This window comes from Phyllostomus hastatus, unplaced genomic scaffold, assembly GCF_019186645.2.
Source record: "Phyllostomus hastatus isolate PE091 unplaced genomic scaffold, TTU_PhHast_1.1 phas_contig_30, whole genome shotgun sequence".
NCBI classification, from domain to species: domain Eukaryota; kingdom Metazoa; phylum Chordata; class Mammalia; order Chiroptera; family Phyllostomidae; genus Phyllostomus; species Phyllostomus hastatus.
Window position 1 is genome coordinate 1969672 of NW_025333841.1, and position 23398 is coordinate 1993069.

Consider the following 23398-nt stretch of genomic DNA (forward strand, 5'->3'; position numbering starts at 1 on the left):
GTTTGTTAAAATTCATCAAGCTGAATACATATGATATTTGCATTTTTCTGCATATATATCATGCTTAAAGAGTTAAAGGAGTGACATCACAAGATATCAGAAAATGAAATCCCAGCACTTTTTCTCCCAAGGAAACACCAACTTAACAATGATATGTGAACCAAAATACATTTATGAGATTTCCACTCTCCAGTTAAGACATTGCAGGGCCCTAGACAATGGCAAAGTCAACAATTACACTGAAAAGGGTAAAAAGATCAATTTCACTGTTTTTATAGACACTCCTCCCCTAAACTGGCAGAACTCAGCACCAAAACAGATCATCCCATTCTGCGACTTCTCCACCAGGTGAAGAGAGTGAAACATGTATCCAACATCCCAGAACTGCACGGAGATACCCAAGGTATTGATTTATATCTCAGCTCACTAATTAGTGCTGATGGAACCAGGAAAGTTTGGATGCCTGGGGGCAGCTAAGAACAAAGGAAAGCAGTTGGTGTGTTGCTACAGTTAACATGGCTTTCCACAACTGGGAGGAGAAACATAACTTATAGCTTCCCTCCTGATAGTGAGAGAAAAGAGTGGAACATGAGTACAACATCCCAGCCTTTCTGAGTACTGCCTAAGGGGTTGGTTTCTATCTTGATTCACTTGCAACTGACCAAACAGGCATAGATTAGATGCCTGGAGGACACTGAGAACAATGAAAAGCAGTGAATGGCTTGCATGTTCAGCATGATCAGAGGACTCAGAAGGTACAGAAATCACTTCGGTTGGTGTGGCTCAGTGGACTAAGTGCTGGACTGCGAACCAAAGAGTCACTGGTTCGATTCCCAGTCAGCAAGCATGCCTGGATTGTTGGCCAGGTCCCCAGTGGGGGAGGTGTGAGATGTACATTGATGTTTGTCTTCCTCTCTTTCTCCCTCCCTTCTCTTTTCTCAAAATAAATTTAAAAAAAAATTTTTTTTTTAAAGAGAAGGTGCACTATTCAAGGCTTATATCATGGGAGAGGAAATAAGAAGTGAAGCATACATCTAACATTCTGGTTTTTCAGGAGGCTGCCCAGCGGACTGGTTTCTGTCTTGCCCAACTCAGAGCACTAATTAGAGCTAGAATACTGTAGCTGTCTAGAGTAGCTGAGAACAAGAAATACCTTAGTGATTAGCTACTGTTTTAGAGAACCAGCAGTATAACGGACAGTCACAAGAGAAACTGAGAGATTATGAGGCCCTGAAAAAAAGGAAACCAACAACTCTCTCTAATTACAAATCTATAAGTACAAGTCCATAGAAGATACGTCCACAGGCCCCCAAAATGTCTAGCTAGAATGAATGGTGTGGTCTTTCCCAGTCAGAGCCAGTGAGTGTGTAAAGACTAAGAGATATGCCTATTTCCTGGAATGTTCAGATACCAAAACAAATCTAAAAGAAATATGAAAAGAGGAAAAAAGGTCCAGTCAAAGGGGAAAATGAATCTCCAGAAACTGACACTAAAGAAAAGGAGGTATATGAACGACCTCATAAATTTTTTTAAAAAATAACTGTCATAAAGATTCTCAATGAGTTTGGGGAAATCGTTCACAAACAAAACATCAAGAAAGACACAAAAAAAAATAAAAAATAAAATTTTGGAGCTAAATAATACAAGAACTGACCCGAAAAATTCAATAGCTGGGTTCAACAAAAGATCTGATCACGCAGAACAAAGAATCAGCCAACTTGATGAAAGGTCATTTGAAAGTATCCAGTCAAGAGGAGTACCAAGAAAAAAGAGTGAAAAAGAGTGAAGAAAGCCTAAGGGACTTAAGGGACACCATAATATGAATCACTCTTCATATTATGGGTGTCTTGGAAAGAGAGAGAGAACGGTACATAAAGATTATAATGGCTGAAAACTTCACAAATCTGGAAAAAGAAATGGTTAACCAGATCCAAAGAGCTCAAAGAGACTAAAAGACACGAGTCCAAAGAAATCCCCACCAAGGCACATTATAATTAAATTGTCAAAAGTCAAGGACAAAGAGAAATTTTTAATGGAGAAGAGAAAAGTGACTCCTCACATAAAAGGGAGCCCCAATAAAACTGACAATGGACTTCTCATCAGAAATTTTGCAGAACATAAAGAAACAGAATGATATATTCAAAGCAATTCAGGAAAAAAAAATACCAATGAAAATGCTTTATCCAGCAAAAACGTCCTTTAAAAAATGAAGGACTGATAAAGACTTTCATATAAACAAATGTTGAGGAAATTCATCAATGCTAGAGCTGCCCTCCCAAGTTCTGATAAAGGGCATTCCTCAAGTTGAAACATAACAGAGATAAAGAGCAGCAAAAAAGATAAAGTATAAAGCTATCTGATAGATAAATACAGGGTAGGACAACAGCAGGTTTACAGTTGTGATCACCCAAAACATGGAGTTTATTTTTGTATTATTATTAACTAATTATTGTATTCTTTTCCATATGAACAACTATAAACCTACATTTGCCCCATCCTGTATACAGACAAATAAATAATATTATAACAATCTAAAATGATACAAAACCCCCACTTTTCTAGTATAGATATTAAAAATAAAAGCAGTCAACTTCTGACCAACATGGAAGCGTAGATAGATACACTTTGCCTCCTCACACAACCAAAAAGAAGGAAAAAGAAGGAAAACAGCAAATTTAAAAACAAAAAACAACCAAAACTGCCAGAAAATCTAACTGTATGAAAGCCCAACAACCAAGGAGTTAAAGAAGAAACATTCATCCAGACTGGTAGGAGGGGTGGAGACAGGCAGCCAGGGTGGAGAGGACTGGAACAAGGCAGCAGCTGGCAAACCAGACAAGGCGGTGGCTGACTGAGTGGGCGGTTCCACATTTGCCTGCAGATAAACTGGGAGGGAGGAACAACTGGGCAGCCAAACAGACAATACAACCCAGGGTTCCAGCAAGGAAAAAAAAAAGCCTCAAAACCTCTGACTGAAAAAAATCCGTGGGGGTTGAGGTGTTCATTGGAGAGACCCACTGGGTGCTAGAATGTACACAAAACCACCCACCTGGGAATCAGCACCAGAAGGGCCCAATTTGCTTGTGGGTGCAGGGGAAGTGACTGAAAGCCAGCACAGAGCTGAACAAGTGGCATTGTTCCCTCCCAGACCCCCTCTCCCACATATAGCGCCACAACACAGCAAAGTGGGTTGCCCCGCCCTGAGAAATACCTAAGGCTCCACATCTTACTACATAACAAGCTCCCTGAGACAAAAACTAGCCCAAATGAAAGAACAGATCAAAGCTCCCAAAATAGAACTAAGCAATGAAGATATAGCCCAACCTATCAGATTATCAGATGTACAGTTCAAAACACTGGTAATCAGGATGCTCACAGAAATGGTTGAGTATGATCACAAAATAGAGAAAGAAGTGAAGGCTATGCAAAGTGAAATAAAGGGAACCAAGAGTGACAGGAAGGAAACTGGGAGTCTAGCCAACGATGTGGAGCAGAAGGACAAATAAACATTAATCCAAATAGAATGAGGAAACAAGAATTCAAGAAAAAATGAGGACCGGCTTAGGAACCTCCAGAAAAACTTTAAACACTCCAACATACAAATCATACTGGTGCCAGAAGGAGACGAGGTAGAGCAAGAAATTGAAAACATAATGAAGGAGAACTTCCCCAATCTGGCAAAGGAAAGAGACTTCCAGGAGGTCCATGAAGCTCAGAGAGTCCCAAAGAAATTGGACCCAAGGAGGAACACACCAAGGCACATCATAATTACATTGGCCAAGATTAAAGAGAAGCAGAGAATCTTAAAAGCAGCAAGAGATAAGGAGACAGTTACCTACAAAAGGAGTTCCCATCAGACTGTCAGATGATTTCTCAAAACAATCCTTACAGGCAAGAAGGGGCTGGAAAGAAGTATTCCAAGTCATGAAAGGCAAGGACCTACATTCAAGATGACTCTATCCAGCAAAGCTATCATTTAGAATGGGAGGGCAGATAAAGTGCTTCCCAGATAAGGTCAAGTTAAAGGAGTTCATCATCACCAAGCCCTTACTACATCCCTTATCACAGGGGTGTCAAACTCATTTTCACAGGGCGCCACATCAGCCTCGTGGTTGCCCTCAAAGGGCCGAATTCCTCATTATATGAACTGTTAAAGGGACTTATCTAAGAAAAAGGAGATGAAAAATACGAACAGTAAGATGACAACTAACTCACAACTATCAACAACTGAACCTAAGAAAACAAAAACAAAAATGAACTAAGCAAACAACTAGAACAGGAACAGATTCACAGAAATAGAGATCACATGGAGAGTTCTCAGTGGGGAGCGGGGAAGAATGAGGGAAACAGTACAGGGAATAAGTAGCATAAATGGTAGGTAAAAAATAGACAGGGGGAGGTTAAGAATAGTATGGGAAATGGAGAAGCCAAAAACTTTACATGTATGACCCATGGACATGAACTAAGGGAGGGAAATAAGAGTGGGAGGGGGGGCACAGGGCAAATGGGAATAAAGGGGAGGAAAAAATGGGACAACTGTAATAGCATAATCAATAACACAGATTTTTTTAAAAAGCAGTCAAACCCTGGCTCGTGTGGCTCAGTGGATTGAGTGCTGGCCTGCGAACTGAAAAGTTGCCAGGTCGATTCCCAGTCAGGGCACATGCCTGGGTTGTGGGCCAGGTCCCCAGTTGAGGGCATGTGAGAGGCAACAAAATGGTGGTTGCTTCTCACACATCGATGTTTCTCTCTCTCTCTTTCTCCCTCTCTCTAAAAATAAATAAACAAAATCCTTTTTTAAAAAGCAGTGAAAAACTATAACTTGAAATGTTTGACATGCATTAAGATATAACAGCAATGATATGCTATGTGTGGGGAGAATAAAACTGTAGAGGTTTTTATAAGTGATGAAAGTTGTTAATAGCATAAAATATATTGCTATAACTGTAAGATGTCTCATGATAATCCTTTGATAAGCCTATGGGAATACCTATAAAAGATACATAAAGGAAAAAATAATAATATCACTATACAAAAAAGAAATCAATGAAACACAAAGGAAGCATCAAAGAAAAAGCAGTACAGAGCTAAGACAGAACACAATGAACTAAAATAGCAATAGTTAAGTCTTTATCTATCAATAATTACTTTAAACTTTAAAGCATAAGTTCTCCAATCAAAACAGAGTGGCTGAATGGATTAGAAAAAACAAGATCCAATTATGCTGTCTACAAGAGACTTTAGACTTGGGACACACAAACTGAAAGTAAAAGGATAAAAAATATTCAGTGCGAATGGTATCACACCAGACAAAATAAACATTAACACAAAACAATGTCACAAGGAATTACATCATAAAAGTTTCAATTTACCAGAATTATCAATTAGAAATATATATGGACCCAACATCTGAGCACCTAAGTATATGAGGCAGTTTGACAGAAGTGCAGGGAGAAATACATAGCAACAAAATAATAGTAGAAGACTTTAATACTCCTCTCTCAACAGAAAAATATACAGACAGAAGATCAATAAGAAATAGAGAACTTGAACAACACTACAAACAAAATGGACTTAACAGACCAATGAAAACATTCCGCCTAACAACAACAGAACACATATTCTTCTCAAGGGCACAAAGAACATTCTCCATGATAAACCACTTATTAGGTCACAAAACAAATTTTTAAAAAGTTAAGAAGACTGACATTATATAAAAGTATCTTTTCTGCCCCATATAGAATAAAACTAGAAGTTAATAGAAGGAAAATAGAAATCAAAACCATAGTGAGATTCTGCTTCACACCTGTTAGGATGGCAATTTTGAAAACAAATATATAACAAGTGTTGGTGAAGATGTGGAGAAATTGCAACCCTGTGCATTGTTGGTAAAAATTTTGATGTAGCTGCTATGAAAATGGTATCAAAGTACCTCACAATGTTAAAAAATAGAACTAACATATGATCCACCAATCTCAGACTTAGGTATTTATCCCAAAGAACTGAAATCAGGATATTGGAAAGATTCTTGCACCCCCCCTATTCATTGCAGCATTATTCACAGTACCCAAAATGTGGAAGCAACATAAGTGTGCATTAATATATGAATAAAGAAAATGTACACACATACGATGGAATATATTTTTAGCCATAAAAAAAAATCCTGTCACATATGGCAACATGGATGAATCTGGAGAATATGCTAGCCGAAATAAGCTAGTCATAGAAGGACAAATACTGCATGATTCCACTTATGTGAGCTATCTAGTGTAGTCAGTCTCATAGAGGTAGAAACTAGAACAGTGGTTGAAAGGGGCTAGGGGAGAAGGAAATGGGAAGTTGCTGTAAAATAGGTATAAAGATTCAGTTATACAAGATGAATAAGTCCTATAGATTTCCTGTACAACATTGTGCTCTCAGTTAATAGTATACTGAACACTTAAAATTTTTTAAGAGTGTCGACTTCATATTAATGTGATTTTTACCACAAAAAGAAAAAAAAAACAGAAAACATGATAGAGGAGATGGCAGAGCAGTGTAAGCATAGCATTTTCATCTCCTTGAATTATCACATTATAAACAGAATAACTATGCTAATCCAAGGACAGAACTTCTGAACATTTACAACAAAATTGGGAATGCCCTTGACACTCAAAATATAAGCACAAGGAGAGAAACCACCAACAGCCACGTGATCTGCATGGTGTCAGCAATTCTGTGATAATAAGCAAAGGCCACATGCAAACCTGAGACCAGAATAACCACACAGTATTCGCTATAAAACTTAGTGGCCAAATTAGGAATAGTCTATGACACTGGAAGGGCTTTTTTCCATCCCAATAGTGGATGAATGCAAAGGCCTGCCATAGTATGTTCTGAAGGACCTGGAAAAGTCTAATTCCATGAACTCTTAAAATTGACCAACAAATCTTCCTTTCGGAATACAATGAGGAGAAATTGCTAAAAGGTGAATTAAAATTAGGCAGGACAAGGTCAATGGAAGCAAAGGAAAAGAAAGCCCAGACAAAAGAAAGTTAGAGACGGGATATCACAGAAAACACCACAAAAGGGAGCTCTGTGAAGTTAGAAAAGCTAGCCTAACCAAGCAAGCAAAATAAGCTAAAATTTTAAGAAAAAGGAACAGTATATGAAAGAACATAAATCAAAATCGAATAAACTCAGAATTAGATGAGAGAACTCAAAAACAATTATAAGTTTAAATAAACACATTTTAGAAATAAAGCCTAAATTGGAGAGAACACAAGGAAATAAACAAGGGCAAATAAACTCAACATACAATGTCGTAAGAGAAGCTGAAGGGAAGAAGGAAGAAAATAGCATTAATTAAAAATAAATGAGACAAAAATGGATTCAAGAGAAAATTACCTAATTAAAGATAGGAAAATAAGATCCAGCATATGAATAATAAATGTACCTGAGGAAGAAAATTAAAAGTACACTTCTCAATTTCAAAACTTACTATAAAACTACAGTAATTAAGACAATGTGGAGCTGGCAAAAAGACATAAACATAGATCAATGGAACAGTAATGAGAGTCCAGAAATAAACCAATACATTTTTTAAAGATTTTATTTATTTATTTTTAGAGAGGGGGAAGAGAGGGAGAAAGAGAAGGAGAGAAACATTGGTATGTGGTTGCCTCTTGCACACCCCCTACTGGGGACCTGGCCCACAACCCAGAAGTGTGCCTTGACTGGGAATCAAACGAGTGACCCTTGGTTGGCAGGCCGGCACTCAGTCCACTGAGCCACACCAGCCAGGGCTTAAGCCAATACATTTACTGTCAACTTGATTTTTGACAAGTGTGTCAAAAAAGAGAAGAATACTCTTTTCAACAAATGGTCTTGGAGCAACTGGATAGTCCTGTGCAAAACAATGAATTTCTTAACTATACACACACAACAAATCCCATCAAAATAGATTGATAACCAAGTTATAAAAAATATAAACTATAAAACTCTTAGCATGCATACATACGAGAATTTTCATTTTTGCTTTTGTTGCCTGTACTGTCGGTGTCACATCCAAAAAATCTTTGCCAAAACCAACGTCAAGTAGCCTTCTCCTTCATTTCCATCTAGGAATTTTATAGTGTCAGGTCTTATGTTTAAATCTTTAATCCATTTTGAGTTGACTTTTGTGTATGGTCTAAGATAAGGGTCCAATTTCATTTTTTTGGTACATGGATATCCAGCTTTCCCAGCACCATTTACTAAAGAAATCATCTTTTCCCTATTGTTTATTTTTGATACCTTTGTTGAAGAGTAGTTGACCATATATGGCTGGGTTTATTTCTGGGCTCTCCATACTACTGCATCAGTTCACATGTCAGCTTTAGGACTCCAAAAATGGCTGCAGAATAGATGGAAGCTGCGTCCACTTGCTCCTGCCCCCAAACTGGATTTATAGCTGATCTGCCAAGCAATCAACCTGACAATCAACTGAAACCTAACTGATATGAAATCTTGTAATTAAGGAGTACAGGAGATGCTATTGTAAGAGGGGTTGAGACATGGATGGGGAAAGTCCAGCACACAGGTGAGGCAGCAGCTGAGAGAACAGATAGTATCGGCTGCAGAGTTCCCTCCCCCTAGGAGGGAGGGGTCTTAACCCCACGCAGGGACCCCCAACCCAGAGCAACAGAAACAGAAAGAGGAAACTGTAGTGTCTGGTGGTGGGAATCAGTGGGGATTCACTCCGCCTGGGAGATTCAGAGTGTACCCTCCCAGTGTAGAGCACTCCTATTATTAAAGCACCAGCCTGGGGAGATCATGGTTTGGAATCCGACTGCTGGAAAGGCCATGCTTCCACACTCAGGTCCTGTGGAGAGGTCTGCTGGATACAGCCAGCAGGGACCTTAGGAGGCCTTTGAAGACCCAGACAGCCAGTGACTTAGTGAATGGCTTGGGAAAGAGGACTGGTCTACCCCATCTCATGTGCACAGGCAGGCGTCCCACTGGCCACAGTGGGGCTGCTCCTGCTGCTGAGTTCAGAGGCACAGGGCTGGGAATTTTGGCCCACTCTGCAGTCTTCAGAGTCATGCCATGCAAAGCTGCGACTTCAGGTCCTGCCCTGCTGCGACTAGTCACACAGAGAGATCGGGAATTTTGGCCCCATCCTGCTTGGATGGGTAGTGAACTGAGTGCCACACGGTGCTAACAGTTTCAGACTGTGTCTCCTGTGGAAGCTTCTATCTGAGAGCCAGATGAGCGAGTGAACTGCTTGGATACTTTGAAGAGAGGCAAACTGTGTCTTAGCTCACCCTACCCTGGGAAGGGAAAGAAGTGCCCATCTCCCTTCTACAGGTTTGCAGGTACCATCCCCAATGGAAAACTGCTTAGATCAGCTCTGCCAAGTCCCAGATACCCACACTAGGTACATTTCCATGAGGAAAAAAGAGCAACTCAGAATGGGGACTTTCAAAGTGCCCCTCCAAGGTTATTGCCTGGGAACAGGACAGAGAACTTGGCCTCCTCCTGAGGGCTGAGCCAGCCTCAGCCCCAACAGAAGACTCTTTTGACCTATCCATCCCCTTTAGTCCAGGGCTCCTGAGCTCACTCTTGCAAAGGCAACAGCAGGCTGTACCCTGAATCAGCAGCAAGCACCTCTGAGGGAACTAGAGTTGGAAACTCTGGCAGAGAATGAGGGGGTTAGCTTTGAAGCAGGAGCTACTTTCCCCTCATTGACTGCCCTAATAACTGCGTGACCCACAACTAGGGGACCCATCAGCTCTATCTCAACTTGTCTGAGGCTCAACCTACAATCTCTCATCAAATGGCTCAGAAGGAGGATGAAGCAACCTCAGGGGGAGGCAAGCAGCTGAAAGGTGGAAGTGGACCTCAGGAAGCCTTGGTTCTTTTCTAGAGCTTCCTCCAGCTCTAAGCAGGAAGAAGCTGACTCTTTTACACAGATTGGCCCCTCACAGGCACATACTGGCCCAGTGAACAGACAAGCAGTGAACAGTGTGGTAGCTACAGACAGGCAGCCCAAGGCCAGTTTACACACAACGTCTGGCAGTGAGCTGAATCCCATCCAAGAGGACCAGAACCAACAAAACCAATGGTGGGCTTCAGACCACACCACACCTCGACCCAACTAGCCACACAAGCAGCACACCAAGCGGGATTCCTGCAGGCACCAGGCCCTGCTGGGACCAATGATGCCTCAAGGGGCAGCCCCTGCACAGCGTCTCACACACCCAGTGGCCAAGGTTTACCCTTAACAGATTCCCAGTCTGAAGGGTTAGGTCTACCCAGGAAAGGGCCAACAGCATTCAAGAGTCAACTACAACAGGGGGGACACACAACCCACAAAAAAATGCTCTTGGAGCTCACGTGATGTGAACGATTGTGCCACTGAGCCCAACAAGACACCTCCATCATCAAAGCAACTTTGGGAGACATAGCACATCTACCTAACACACAGAGGCCATATAGGGAGACAAAGAAAAATGCCCCAGACAAAAGGCCAAAAGAAATTCCCAGAAAAAGAATTAAATGAAATAGATGAAATGCAAGCAACCAAAACACCAAGATGCAGGGTTTAAAATAATGGTTACAAGGATGCTCAAGAATCTTAGGGAAAGAATGGGTGATCTCAGTGAAAACTTAAACAAAGAGATAGTAGGCATTAAAAAGGATATAGAAAACATAAAAAAGAACCGGACAGAAACGAAAAATAAAATATCTGAAATGAAGAATACACTAGAAGGAATCAACAGTAGGTTAGATTGAGCAAAGGATCAAATCAGCAAATTAAAGGAAGATAATAGTATTAACCCAAAGAGAAAATGAAAAAGAAACCAGACTTAAAAGAGACCAGGAAACTCTAGGGATAACATCAAGCATAACAATATCTGATCATAGAGACATGAGAAGCGAGGGACAAGGGGTAGAGAACATGTTCAAAGAAATAATGACAGAAAAGTTCCCTAACCTGATGCAGGAAAAAGCCACACAAGTTCAGAAAGCACAAGAAAGTTCAATCAACAGTGAACCCAAAGAGACCCATTCCAATACACATCATAATTAAAATGGTAAACAGTAAAGACAAAAAGAGAGAATCTTAAAGATAGCAATAGAGAAACAATCACCTACAAGGGAGTTCCCTCAAGCTGTCAGCGGGTTTCTCAACAGTAACACTTCAGGCCAAAAATGATTGGCATGAACTATTCAAAGTGATGAAAATTAGGAACATACAACCAAGACTACTCTACGCAGAGAGGCTATCATTTCAAATTGAAGGCAAAACAGATTTCCCAGACCAAAAAAAAAAAAAGGATAAAGGATAAAGGAGTTTATTATCAACATTACAAGAAATGTTAAAGGAACTGTTTTAAGAAGAAATAGAAAGAGAAAGGAACACACAACAACCCAAAATCTATGGGACACAGCAAAAACAGTCCTGAGGCGGAAGTTCATAGCACTACAGGCCTACCTCAAAAAGCAAGAAAAATCTCAAATAAACAATCTAACCCTACACTTAAAAGAACTACAAAAACAAAAACAAGGCCCAGAGTAACTAAAAGAAACAATAAAGATCAGAGCAGAAATAAATGACATACAGACCAAACAAACAAACAAAAAAACAATGCAAAAGATCAATAAAACCAGAAGCTGGTTATTTGAAAAGATAAACAAAACTGACAAACCTTTAACCAGACTCATCAAGAAAATAAGAGGATCCAAGTAAAATCAGAAATGAAAAAGAAGTAACACCTGATATCACAGAAATAAAAGGGATTGTTAAGAAAATACTATGCACAACTATATGCCAAGAAATTGGATAAAAGGGCTGGAGACGGGTCCCGAACCTACAATGGAGGGGAATGTGCTGGACACACCAGAGGCATTGGGGTGTAAGGGACCACTGTTAGAAGAGCAAGCTTTTACCAAGGCAGCCGAGGGTGGACTGTCTTCACCTGAATTTTCAGAGCTCTGTTTGGTTAGGCTCTCAAATAAAACCACTGTGCAACTTGGAAGAAAGTATCACTTCAGCTGGGGAAGATGATCTGGAAAGCTTCCAGCTTCAGATAAGTGTTTGCTTTTTTTTTAAAAGAAATGTCATGTCCGTATTCTGTATTAATATCAGGAGATGTTAAAGACCATTTAAAAGAGGATGACTGCTAGAAACTTCTATTATTTTTAAGTAAAGAGCTTTAAGCATTACATATATTATAGAACAAGAAATATAAAAATTATTAGATAAAAATAGTGAAATTTATCAGGAAGTTCAAGCTATCTGTGATACCCTTGATGTTCCCAAGTCAACAACTTCTGACATTCCACTTACACTAAACCAAGTGGAGCCAAAGGTGAAAGCTAATCTCTCACAAGTCCAGAAAAATCATGTGGGAAAATCACTGCTGAAAACTGATTTTAACTCAGAAACAGGTGGAACAACTGGAAAGAATCAATGATGCTCTTTCCTGTGAATATGAGTGCCACCAGGGGATGTTGATGAAACGATTGGATGGAACAGTGCAATCTTTTGGATGGTCTGATAGAGCAAAGGTGAAAACAGATGACATAGCAAGAATTTATCAGACTAAGCATTATGCTTTGCCACCTAAGACAACGATTACATTGGCACATTTGCTCGCTGCTCACGAAGAGATCCAAAATCATTAGGACAAATAGTGGCTCCAGCTGGGAGAAAATGGTATATGCCATTAATAAGGTGCTGATGGGAAGGGTGCCTGACAGGAGAGGACAGCCAAATGAAATCAAACCATCACCTCCCAAAATGCCACCTTGGCAAAAGAGATAAGAAGGCAGTGGAAGGGATGCTCGGGGTGGTGGAGGTGGTGGTGGTGGTGGTAGAGGAGGGGGCAGGAGGGGCGGGGGTGGAACAGGGGACAGAGTTTGAGGAGCTGGTGGGGGAGGTGGTGGCAGGGGAGGAGGTTTCCAAGGCAGGGGAGATTATGGTGGAAGAGGGGGCTATGGTGGAAGAAGTTATGGAGATCCATGTGGAGGTGGTGGTGGATAGAGAAGATATTAATAACTACAAAAATTAGATAGCAGTGCTTATTTCTTGATAGATACATTAGGCATAGTGTTCTAAATAGCATACTTGAATGACATCTCTGAAGTAAACACCATGTTAGATTACTTGATATCACTCTTCAATTGGTTAATATGTAAAAGTATTGTTTTATACTACCATTTCATCTCTTGGACAGAATGATGATTTTTTTTCATCATTTTGTGTACTCTTCAGCATGTTATGTCTTTAAAAAAAAAAAAAAAACAAAAAATGAGCAAAAACTACTTTTAAAAGTGTAAATATTTACCCCTGGCTGGCGTAGCTCAGTGGATTGAGCACGGGCTGGGAACCAAAGTGTCCCAGGTTCGATTCCCAGCCAGGGTACATTCCTGGGTTGCAGGCCATAACCCCCAGCAACCGCACATTGATGTTTCTCTCTCTCTCTCTATATCCCTCCCTTCCCTCTCTAAAAAATAAATAAATAAAATATTTTAAAAAAAAAGTGTAAATATTTATTACCATCAAAGTTGGAAAATGGAAAGTATTTTATTTTTGTGATTGAATTTAGATTGTTACCTGTATTTTATTCAGGTTTGACACATAAATGAGCCCACTTGTAAAAATTGGACAACCTGGGCAAAATGAATAAATTACTAAAAACATACAATCTTCCAAAACTGAATCAGGAAGAATCAGAAAACCTGAATAAACCAATAACAACAAATGAAATTTAAGCAGTAATCAAAAAACTTCCAGCAAACAAAAGTCCTGGACCAGATAGATGGCTTCACAGGCAAATTTTACTTCTCACTCAAAGAAGATCTAACACCTAGCCTTCTCAAACTATTACAAAAAATTCAAGAGGGGGTAAATATGTTATTAAACTTTTTTTTCTCCTGTTAATCTGTCCTTTAGTACAGGGATGTCTCAGCAAGGAACCCAAAAGGATAGAGGAAAAATTATTCTTCCTCTACCAAGCAATAGGCTACACTATATAACCTAGGTGTGTAGTATGCTGTATCTTCTAGGCTTCCGTGAGCACACTCCACGATGTTCACGCAATGAGGAAATCACTGTGGATGAAAAAGTGGCCACATACCAAACCTGAGGAGCCCAGAGAAGGCCTGTGTGGCAGGCCTTACAAACTCAAAGACCAAAAGTAATCACACAGGATGATCTAAACATAAAACTTCCTAATTAAAAGGGAGTCATGGCAGATAGTCATGTCCTGGGCCTGTAGCTTCCTTTTATTGTATTTCTGCATCTAAGATAACATACTTTTGGAATGCCAGAGTACTCTCCTTTTCCAGACCCCTTAGGGTACACCCACCAAACAGACCCCACACTGTTATCTGTTCCCCATATACCAACTCTGTGTGCTACAAATGTTAATTATTATCTATCCTATACCTACCAATGTAAAAGTGTCTCTCCATTTTACTCTTTATCCAATCACAGAGGTTTACTCACTTGGCTTTCTCCCACTTCCCTAATCTTCTACCAATGAATTTCATGTAATCCCCCTTCCATGTCCTTCTTTGATTCTCATGTATAAAATAAGCTGAAAAACTGCCATCCTCTGAAGCATTTTCTCAATCTGTTGAGATTTTGCTTCCTGGCAATTGTCAGTTTAGCTCAAATAAATTTATAAAACTTCTCTACAGCTTTGGACATTGATTATGTTGACTTCAGCTAACAACTGTGGACAAAAAAAAAAAAAAAGAGGTTCTATGGAAACTAACCTCACAGGACAATATGATTATAAATTCCTAACCGGGCAGGTCCTGGGGGATAGTCATGCCAGACATACAATTTCTTTACTAAAAGGTATATTTTTGCCTTAAGCAAACCCTGCCCATTATTTCTGTACATTTAGATAAACACACCTATGAAATGCCAGAGTAATCAAGTTTCTTAAGTGCCTCAGAAAGGTTACCGCCCTGAGAACACATAATCTTGTTAACTATTCTGTAATCCAATCTCCCCTTGCTTTCTTCCACTTTCAGGTAAACTTCCTTATGCTCCCTCCTTAATTCCAAAAGAAACCGCAAAATTCTCCTTCTCAGGAGCATTTGAGATCTTGCTTCCCAGCAACTGCCACCAGTCTGGCTTAAATAAATTTTTATCAAAGTTCTCTACAGGCTTGGATGTTCTTACATCGACAAAATGATATGTACATAATGTATTACTGAGCTTATAACTTATAGAGATGCAATATATGTCCCAATAACATCACAAAGAAGACGAGTGGGAACGCAGCTATTCTGTGATAAAGAAATGACTCCAGCCCTGGCTGGCGTAGCTCAGTGGATTGAGTGCGGGCTGCGAACCAGTGTCGCAGGTTTGATTCCCAGTCAGGGTACATGCCTGGGTTGCAGGCCATGACCCCCAGCAACCACACATTGATGTTTCTCTCTCTCTCTCTCTCTCTTTCTCCCTCCCTTCCTTCTCTAAAAATAAATAAAATCTTAAAAAAAAATGACTCCAGATGGTAACTCAATAAGAGAACAAATGTAGAGAACTAGAAATGATAAATATGAAGATTAATATAACAAAAGCCATAAATATTTACTTTTCCTTCTCTCAGCTTCTTTAAAAGTCATAAAATTATATAAAGTTATATTTATGATAATGTACTATTCGGACTGTAATGTTTCTAATTGTAATATAAAGAAAACAAAGCAGAGAAAAGGAACTACAACTATACAAGAGAAGTGTTTCTATATCTCAGTAGAATTAAGTTATAAAATCCTTAGAAGAAAACATATGGGTAAATATTCACAACCTCACATTTGGCAATGAATTCTTAGCTATAACATCAAAAGTTTGACCAATAAAAGAAAATAATTAATTTGACTTCTTCAAAATAAAAAACTTTTCTGCTTCAAAGGACACTATCAAGAGAATAAAAAATAACCCACAGAATTAGAGAAAATATTTGTAAACCACACATCTGATAAGGGACTTGCATCTGGAATATATCACAAACTCTCACACTTCAATAGTAAAAGACCAATCACCCAATTTAAAAATGGGCAGACAACCTGAATAGATAATATGAATGGCCCATAAGCACAAGGATAGATGATAAATATCTTGAGTCATCAGGTAAATACAAATGAAAACCACAATGAGATAACACTTCACATCCACTCAGATGCCTTGACTAAAGAGAGTCAGATAACAACAACTGGCAAGGATGTGGAAAAACTGGAACCCTCATACATTTCTTATGGTAATGCAAAATGATGTAGTAACTTTGAAAATGAGTCTGGCAGTTCGTTAAATAATTAAACATAGAGTTACCATATGACCCAGCAATTCTATTCCTAAGTATATACCCAAGAGAAATGAAAACTTACGTCCATACAAGACTTGTACATGAATGTTTATTGCTGTATTATTTATAACAGGCAAAAGATGGAAACAACCCAAATGTCCATCAACTGAGCAATGCATGAAATCTTGTATATCCATATCATGGAATATTATACAATGAAAAACTATAAAATACTTCATATATGCCCAATATGAATGATCCTTTAAGACACAGTGCTAAGTGAAAAAAGCCAGTCTTAATTCCATGTATATGAAATGTCCAGAATGGACAAATCTATACAGATGGAACATAGATTAGTATTTGCTTAGGGCGGGTGGGGAAAAGGAATGGGAGGTGAAAGCCGAAATGGTAACAGGTTTCTTTATGAGGTAATAAAAAAGCAAACTGACTATGGTGACAGTGGCACATATCATTGAATAGACTAAAATCCACTGAATTGTGCATTTTAAATGGGTAAACTGTATGATATGTGAAGTAATCAAAATAAATGTTATAAAAAGCAAATGTGGTACATACATATAATGGGAATACTATTCAGCCATAAGATGAAATACTGCCATTTGCGACAACATGGATGGAGCCTGAGAATATCACACTAAGCACAATAAGTCAGAAAAAGTCAAGCACCATATGATTACACTCACATGCTATGTAAAATTAAAAGCAACAAATGAATAAACAAGACAAACAACAAAAACTCACAGACAACAGTATGGTGATCACCAGAAGGAAAGGAGGAGAGTAAGGAGAGGCAGTAAAGGATAAAGGGGTCAACTATATGGTGATGGAAGGAGATTTGACTTTGGGTGGTAAACACACAATGCTATATGAGGTCTGCATGGAAGAAGTTCCCCCATTGTTAATATAACGAGAACAGTTTGCATGACATCAATGTAACCTGGCAGCCAAGGAGAGTGGACTGGAATGCTCATGTGTAAACAAGGACAACTTCACTGTACTAGTCAGTGGGGGCAATAGACACCATTGAGTGAGCATGTGTACTGTCTGGCCGTCACATTCAAAATGACTGAGCAAGTAGAGCAACAAATCTGCATCAAATTTTGCATTAAGCTCGAACATTCTCCGTGGAAACTATTCGGATGATTCTGAAGGCCACAGCTATGGGCAGCTGGTGATTGGCAGCTTCATCACGACAATGTGCCCGCTCACGCATCACTTCTCATGCAGAGTTTTTTGGTGAAACATCAAATCACCCAGGTGACTCAGCCGCCCTACAGTCCAGATTTGGCGCCCTGCGACTTCTGGCTTTTCCCAAAATTAAAATCACCTTTGAAAGGGAAGAGATTTCAGACCATCAATGAGATCCAAGAAAATACAATGAAGCAGCTGATGGCAATTGGGAGAACTGTGTGAGGTCCCAAGGTGTCTACTTTGAATGGGACTGGGGCATCATTGTCCTATGTACAAAGTTCTTTGTATCATATCTTCTTCAATAAATGACTCTATTTTACAAATTACATGGCTGGATACATTCTGGACACACCCCGTATATAGATGATGAATTATAGAACTGTACACTTGAAACGTATATAATTTTATTAAGCAATGTCACCCCAATAAATTTAATTTTAAAAAGTAAAGTATATGATCAATACCAGGATCAAGAGTCAAGGACACTTTAAACTTAGATAAAGTGCTACAGATTAATTATATAATGCCTCAGTTTCTAATATTTAAGCATTAATGAAATGAACCCAAAATTCTATCATTCAAAAGTCATAAGTCCTTTTAATATTAACTAAAGTAGCAGAGAGGCAACTGTACAATAAATCATTACAATTTAAATCTTATCATACAAAATCTTTCAATTTTAAGAAAAACTTTTTTAAGGCGTTTCCCTCTATTACTAGTGCTCTAGTATTATTATGCCAGTATCTTTACAATTCAACAAATATTTATTTTGTGCCCTGGATGGTGTGGCTCAGTGGATTGAGTGCTAGTCTGCCAACCAAAGGGTCACTGGTTCGATACCCACTCAGGGCACCTGCCTGGGTTGTGGGACAGGTCCCTGGTGGGGGGCGCATGAAAGGCAACCACACACTGATATTTCTCTCCCTCTCTTTCTCCTTCCCTTCCTCTCTAAAAATAAATAAATAAAATCTTTAAAAAGTATGTTTATTTTGTGTCTAGTGTCTGCCAGAGTCTTATTTCGCCTTCTGTAAATACATGACACACAGAAGACAATAAATGAATGGCCTTAAAGGCTGTAAATTATCTAGGACTCAAGTTTCCTCAACTGCAAAATCAGAAATGCTGAATATAACATTCTCTCTTATAGCAGCACTGTTTCATAAAACTTTCTGCAATGATGGAAATGTTCCATATCTATGTGGCTATTCAGCTCTTGGAATGTAGTTAATGCAACCATGGAATTAAGCTTTTAATTTAACTTAATTTTAGTTTAAACAGCCGCATAAAGCTAATTATTTCTACACTGCACACATGCTCTAGGACATAATCTTGTGCAAAAAACACAACTACAATGCATCCCAGTAATCACACACAGGTGTGTATATATACAGAAAACGAAAGTACATAAAACAATACTTCCCTTAACATGTATAAAGCACTGATACTCCCTTATTCTACTGAATTTCATCCTTAAAAAAGTGCTGATCCAACCCACTAAAATCACTTCTTAACACTGTACTAAGGATTCTTTCAGCTCTAAAATAATTTGCTATATATTAATGATTGTCCTAAAAGTATGCATTCAATACTTACTTTTAATCTTAATCACAAGTCACTAATTAATTTGAACTTGCCTCACATTATATCAGGCTCTACTTTAAAGCCTTATAATTATTCCTGTATCTCCATGTTAAATTCACATTTTTCTAAAGATGGCAAGAGTTGCATACCTCTAAGAAGTAGAAAACAAAGGAAACATCTTTCCCTTGTTTTTCACATTATAGAAATGGTAATCAAAGGAAATGGTAGGGTGTAGAGAAGAGAGTAGGGGAAGTTGTGGAGATAGTGTTCATGAAAAGAGAGAAAGCTAACTTTTTACTGCCATCACCCTCTCTGAAAAGCCTAATGACTCTTTTTTTCCCTCATTCTTGCAGCCTGACAAAGTCCTACAAATTTTATCTTAACCTCATTTGGCTTATTAGAGGACTACAGAACAAGAATGGTTCCCAGATCATGTGTTACAATCTTTCAACCAAAAAGTGTTTTTAAAATCCTAATAAAATGATCTGGATTTGCTTCTCTAGCCTAATCTGCCACTTCCTATCTTGAACTCCTCACTAGTATAAACTGTATGCAATTCTACAAAAGGTCCATGTTCTCTCTTATTTTGGGGCCTTTGCACTTATTATTGATTAGAAGTTAGTTAGTTAATAACTTCTAATGTTTTAGGCCTTTGTTTACTATCAGTCACTGAAGGCAATTTTCCCCACCTTAAGATTAGATTTAATGATCCCCATTTATATCTTCTAGTACTTTGTACCATCCTCACCATTGCACTATCGTGATTGCCGGTTTACTTCTTCTATTTCCCCTACTAGATTTTTTTTTTATTTTGAGAGTATGTTTATTAAAGCTGGGACAGTGAAATGTGGAAGAGATTAGAATAGAAGAAGCAACAGCACAGAGGCCTAGCCGGGGTTGCTTTGATTCTCTAAAAAGTTCTAGGAAACAAATAAACCTAGGCTGGTCTACTTTGGCTCACTGAGAAGTCAGAGAAAGGGGGACCTTGGGGACAGGGTCACGGGGTTAGCCCGGGAAGAGCTGCCGCTGCCCATTGTTCCCCTGATTGCAAGTCTCATGGGGACCCTTAGAGTTTAGGAGATGCATGCATGAGAGGGATGAAGAGGGGGAAGGAGAAGGTGTGGGCATGCTCCCAAGAGGGGGAGTGCACCTCCCCTACTAGATTTTAAACTCTTTAAGCCCAGGGCCTATATTTTGTTGTGTTCACTGCTACCAATCATTAAAGGTGTTTATTAATTATTGAATGAGCAAATTCATTCCACTTGCCTAGCATCATTCCCTATTCTCCGTGCTTGGAATGTTCTCCCCAATCCTATCACCAGCATGAGATTCGCTCTCTAATCTGGTCCTTAATTATTACTATTTCGTCTGGATGTCTACAGCCCTTGTTGATTACACTGTTCATTTTATATTTAACCTACTACCTTGTTTTTTCAGTTAGTCTTGTAATGCATAGATCCAATCTCCTTAACTAAACTGACCAATCTTGAAGGTATTAACGTATGTTTCTCTCTCTTTTTAAAGATTTTATTTCTTTTTAGAGAGAGGGGAGAGAAGGGAGAAAGAGGAAGAGAAACACCAATGTGTGGTTGCCTCTCACGCGCCCCCTACTGGGGACCGGGTCCGGCACCCAGACATGTGCCCCGACTGGGAATCAACCAGCGATCGGGACTCAATCCACTGAGCACACCAGCCAGGGCCGTATCTGTTTCTCTCGGTGCCCCATTATCTAGCATAGTGCTTTGTACACAGTAAACATCAAATATTTGTTAATGAAGAATCAAAATTTTAAGAGTTTGTTTCTCATACAAAACTGGCAATACGTTAGTAATACTCATGAACAAGTGGTGGCAATGAAATGTTTTGTCAATATATAATAAGAAGACAGACTGAGGTAGAGCCAGTTCAAATAATAAAAACCTGTTCTTGAGAGATAATAAGGGACACAAATATTAAGAGGCACTATAACCATAACTACATTCATTAGTTAAAGATAAGTAGCTTTACCGCTTCCAAAGCGACCGGTGTACACAGAACACTGTTTTCAGATCAAAGGACCATCGCGTTTACGTGTCATTTTAGGACGGTCTACGTTTTGGACAGAAAGATAATTACGGTTTGGGCTTATCAAGAAGCCCTGTCAGCAAGGGGGATAACTGGCGCCAACTCAATTTGCCGCTTGTTTATACCTAGCTTGCCGTCTCCTCACAGTGCTCTCCAAATGCTACTTCCGACTGAGTAAAACCTGAACCACCGGCAAATTGGTTCCAAATTCCATCACTAACTCTGTAAAGTAGTCCAGTTTACCTTGCATTTACAAAGGTAAGCAGTATGAGAACGGTGTCCGCGGGTATCTTAAACTAAAATAATACAGCGTAAATTCAGCGGGAGTCACCGGCATTCCAGGTGACCTCTGTTTGGAACCTCCTGTCCCATTCCCATATGCTGTACCCCAAACGGATTTTTTCACCCTTTTCTCACATTAATAACCCTAATATTCTTCCATTAGTGCTGCTCTGAGCTAGCCCTGACAACCTTTTTCTTGACTCTTTCTCTCACCCGAGGTTTTGAGGGCTACCTTTTCCCCATAGGTCCCCTCGTCCTTCACCCTATTATTCCATGTGAATGGCATCTCACCTGGGAGGTCCGAGCGGTTTCTGGGACGCCGGGCTGACGTGACCCCCACTGCGAACTTGAACCGCGCACGGACACTAGAGGCCGGATCAGAATCGAGAGGCGCAGACGCTTTTCGAAAGCAGCCGCCGCGGCAGCCCAGCGCCAGGAATGTATCGCGAGCAGCGCCATCTTGAGCGAGGAAAGAGGAACCGAGAGCAGAGAATTGTGGGACGCTGGAGGACTGAACTCGGCTGCCTTAATCCTTTCTCCCCTCCCCCCCGCCCCCTCCCGTTTTCCAAGAGCCCAAGACTTTTCTCTCAGGATTTAGGTTCTTCAGCGCTACCGCTTTTTTTTCCTTCAAGGGCGGGCCTTCGAGTGTTTTTCTTACACAACCGGGAACGTCAGAGTAATACTGCCTTTTTTCTCCTTTACTAGATTTGCGACGTAAAATACAGGACGCACAGTTATATTTGAGTTTCAGATAAACAATGTATCGTTTTTTTAGTACAAGTGTGCCTCAAATACTGAATTTGCTAAATCTGGCAACCTTGTCTGTCGTTTCACTCTTCTCTTACCTCCTCCAACTCAGTGCCACACTCCACTCTGTATTTTCTCTGCATATTCTTATCTTCACTCTCTACCCTATGCACAAACGCTTAGGGTAGATCAAACTACAAATATTAATTTCCCCAGGGAGGAGGCTTCATCCGAGGGATTCACTGCCTCTTGTATAGTAAGCAATTTTATTCGGCTGATTGTGTAAACCTTGGAGCAGTTTTCCTTTCGTCTGTTGCTTTTGGGACAGTGTTACACCCGCACAGCTTTGCAAATTAGCATTGCCTCTCAAGCTCTTCCCTTTGTTTTCTGCGGAGTCCTTAATTATTTAAAAATAGCCAGATTGACTGAGGGATAGTAAAGTGTAAATGTATGTGAAATTCAGGTTTAAAGACAGGTTTATATTCTTTTGTCACTACTGTCATCAAACAAAATGATGTTTAAATATGTTTACAGTTATCTAGGAAACTGCATTTCCAAGTGTAAATGTTACATGAAACCCTGGAGATGGTAATGCAATTGCAATTTTATATTCATTGCTGTGTTCTCAAACCTGTCACACAAGACAGGCAAATAATTATGAATTCCTTATGTAGAAGCACCCTGGACTAATGGTAAATCTGATGAACACAAAGAATATGCTTGGCCCAGGCAGTTAGCTTTACTTTGTTTCAAGATTCAGATTATACTTCAGGATTTCAGGTAAGAGGGCGTTTGAGTAGAGTTATTTAAATAAAAATAAATTTTCCAACAGAAGGGAACTCGATGTAAATGAAATGACATGCCAAATAACAAGAAGGCATAAGAAAACTTTTCCCGGTTCAGGAGTTTAAAGAATGTATGGCAGAGTATAAGGAGGGTATGGCAGAGTAGTAGATTAGCCTGGGTGAACAGAAGCCTGATGGTAAAAAGGCCTCTAAGAAGTTAATGATTGACCCTATAGCCAGTGAAGGGCTTTTATCTGGAGAGTAACATGATCAAATTTGTATGTACACTAAATAAACCACTCTTGTTTAAGTGGAAAAGTGGAGGAGCTGGAGAGAGTTCAGACTGGAGTCATGGCATTAAATTAAGTCATAAAATAAATGCCTTAACCAGGCAGTAACGATGGCAGTAGATCAATTTCTAAGGTATTATGGATCTGGACT

General features: G+C 39.5%; 1 protein-coding gene and 1 pseudogene across 1 annotated transcript in view; one reads left to right on the top strand and one right to left on the bottom strand.

The window, feature by feature from the left end:
* Positions 1 to 21893, bottom strand: part of ABCB7 (ATP binding cassette subfamily B member 7) — a 96361-nt gene extending 74468 nt beyond the window's left edge. The window contains exon 1 of the mRNA XM_045839380.1: positions 21717 to 21893. Within this exon, the coding sequence (XP_045695336.1) occupies positions 21717 to 21884 (168 nt within the window). The 5' untranslated portion in view covers positions 21885 to 21893. The remainder of the gene's footprint in view (positions 1 to 21716) is intronic.
* LOC123819033 lies at positions 11792 to 13021 on the top strand (annotated as a pseudogene).
* Positions 21894 to 23398: the final 1505 nt, after the last annotated feature.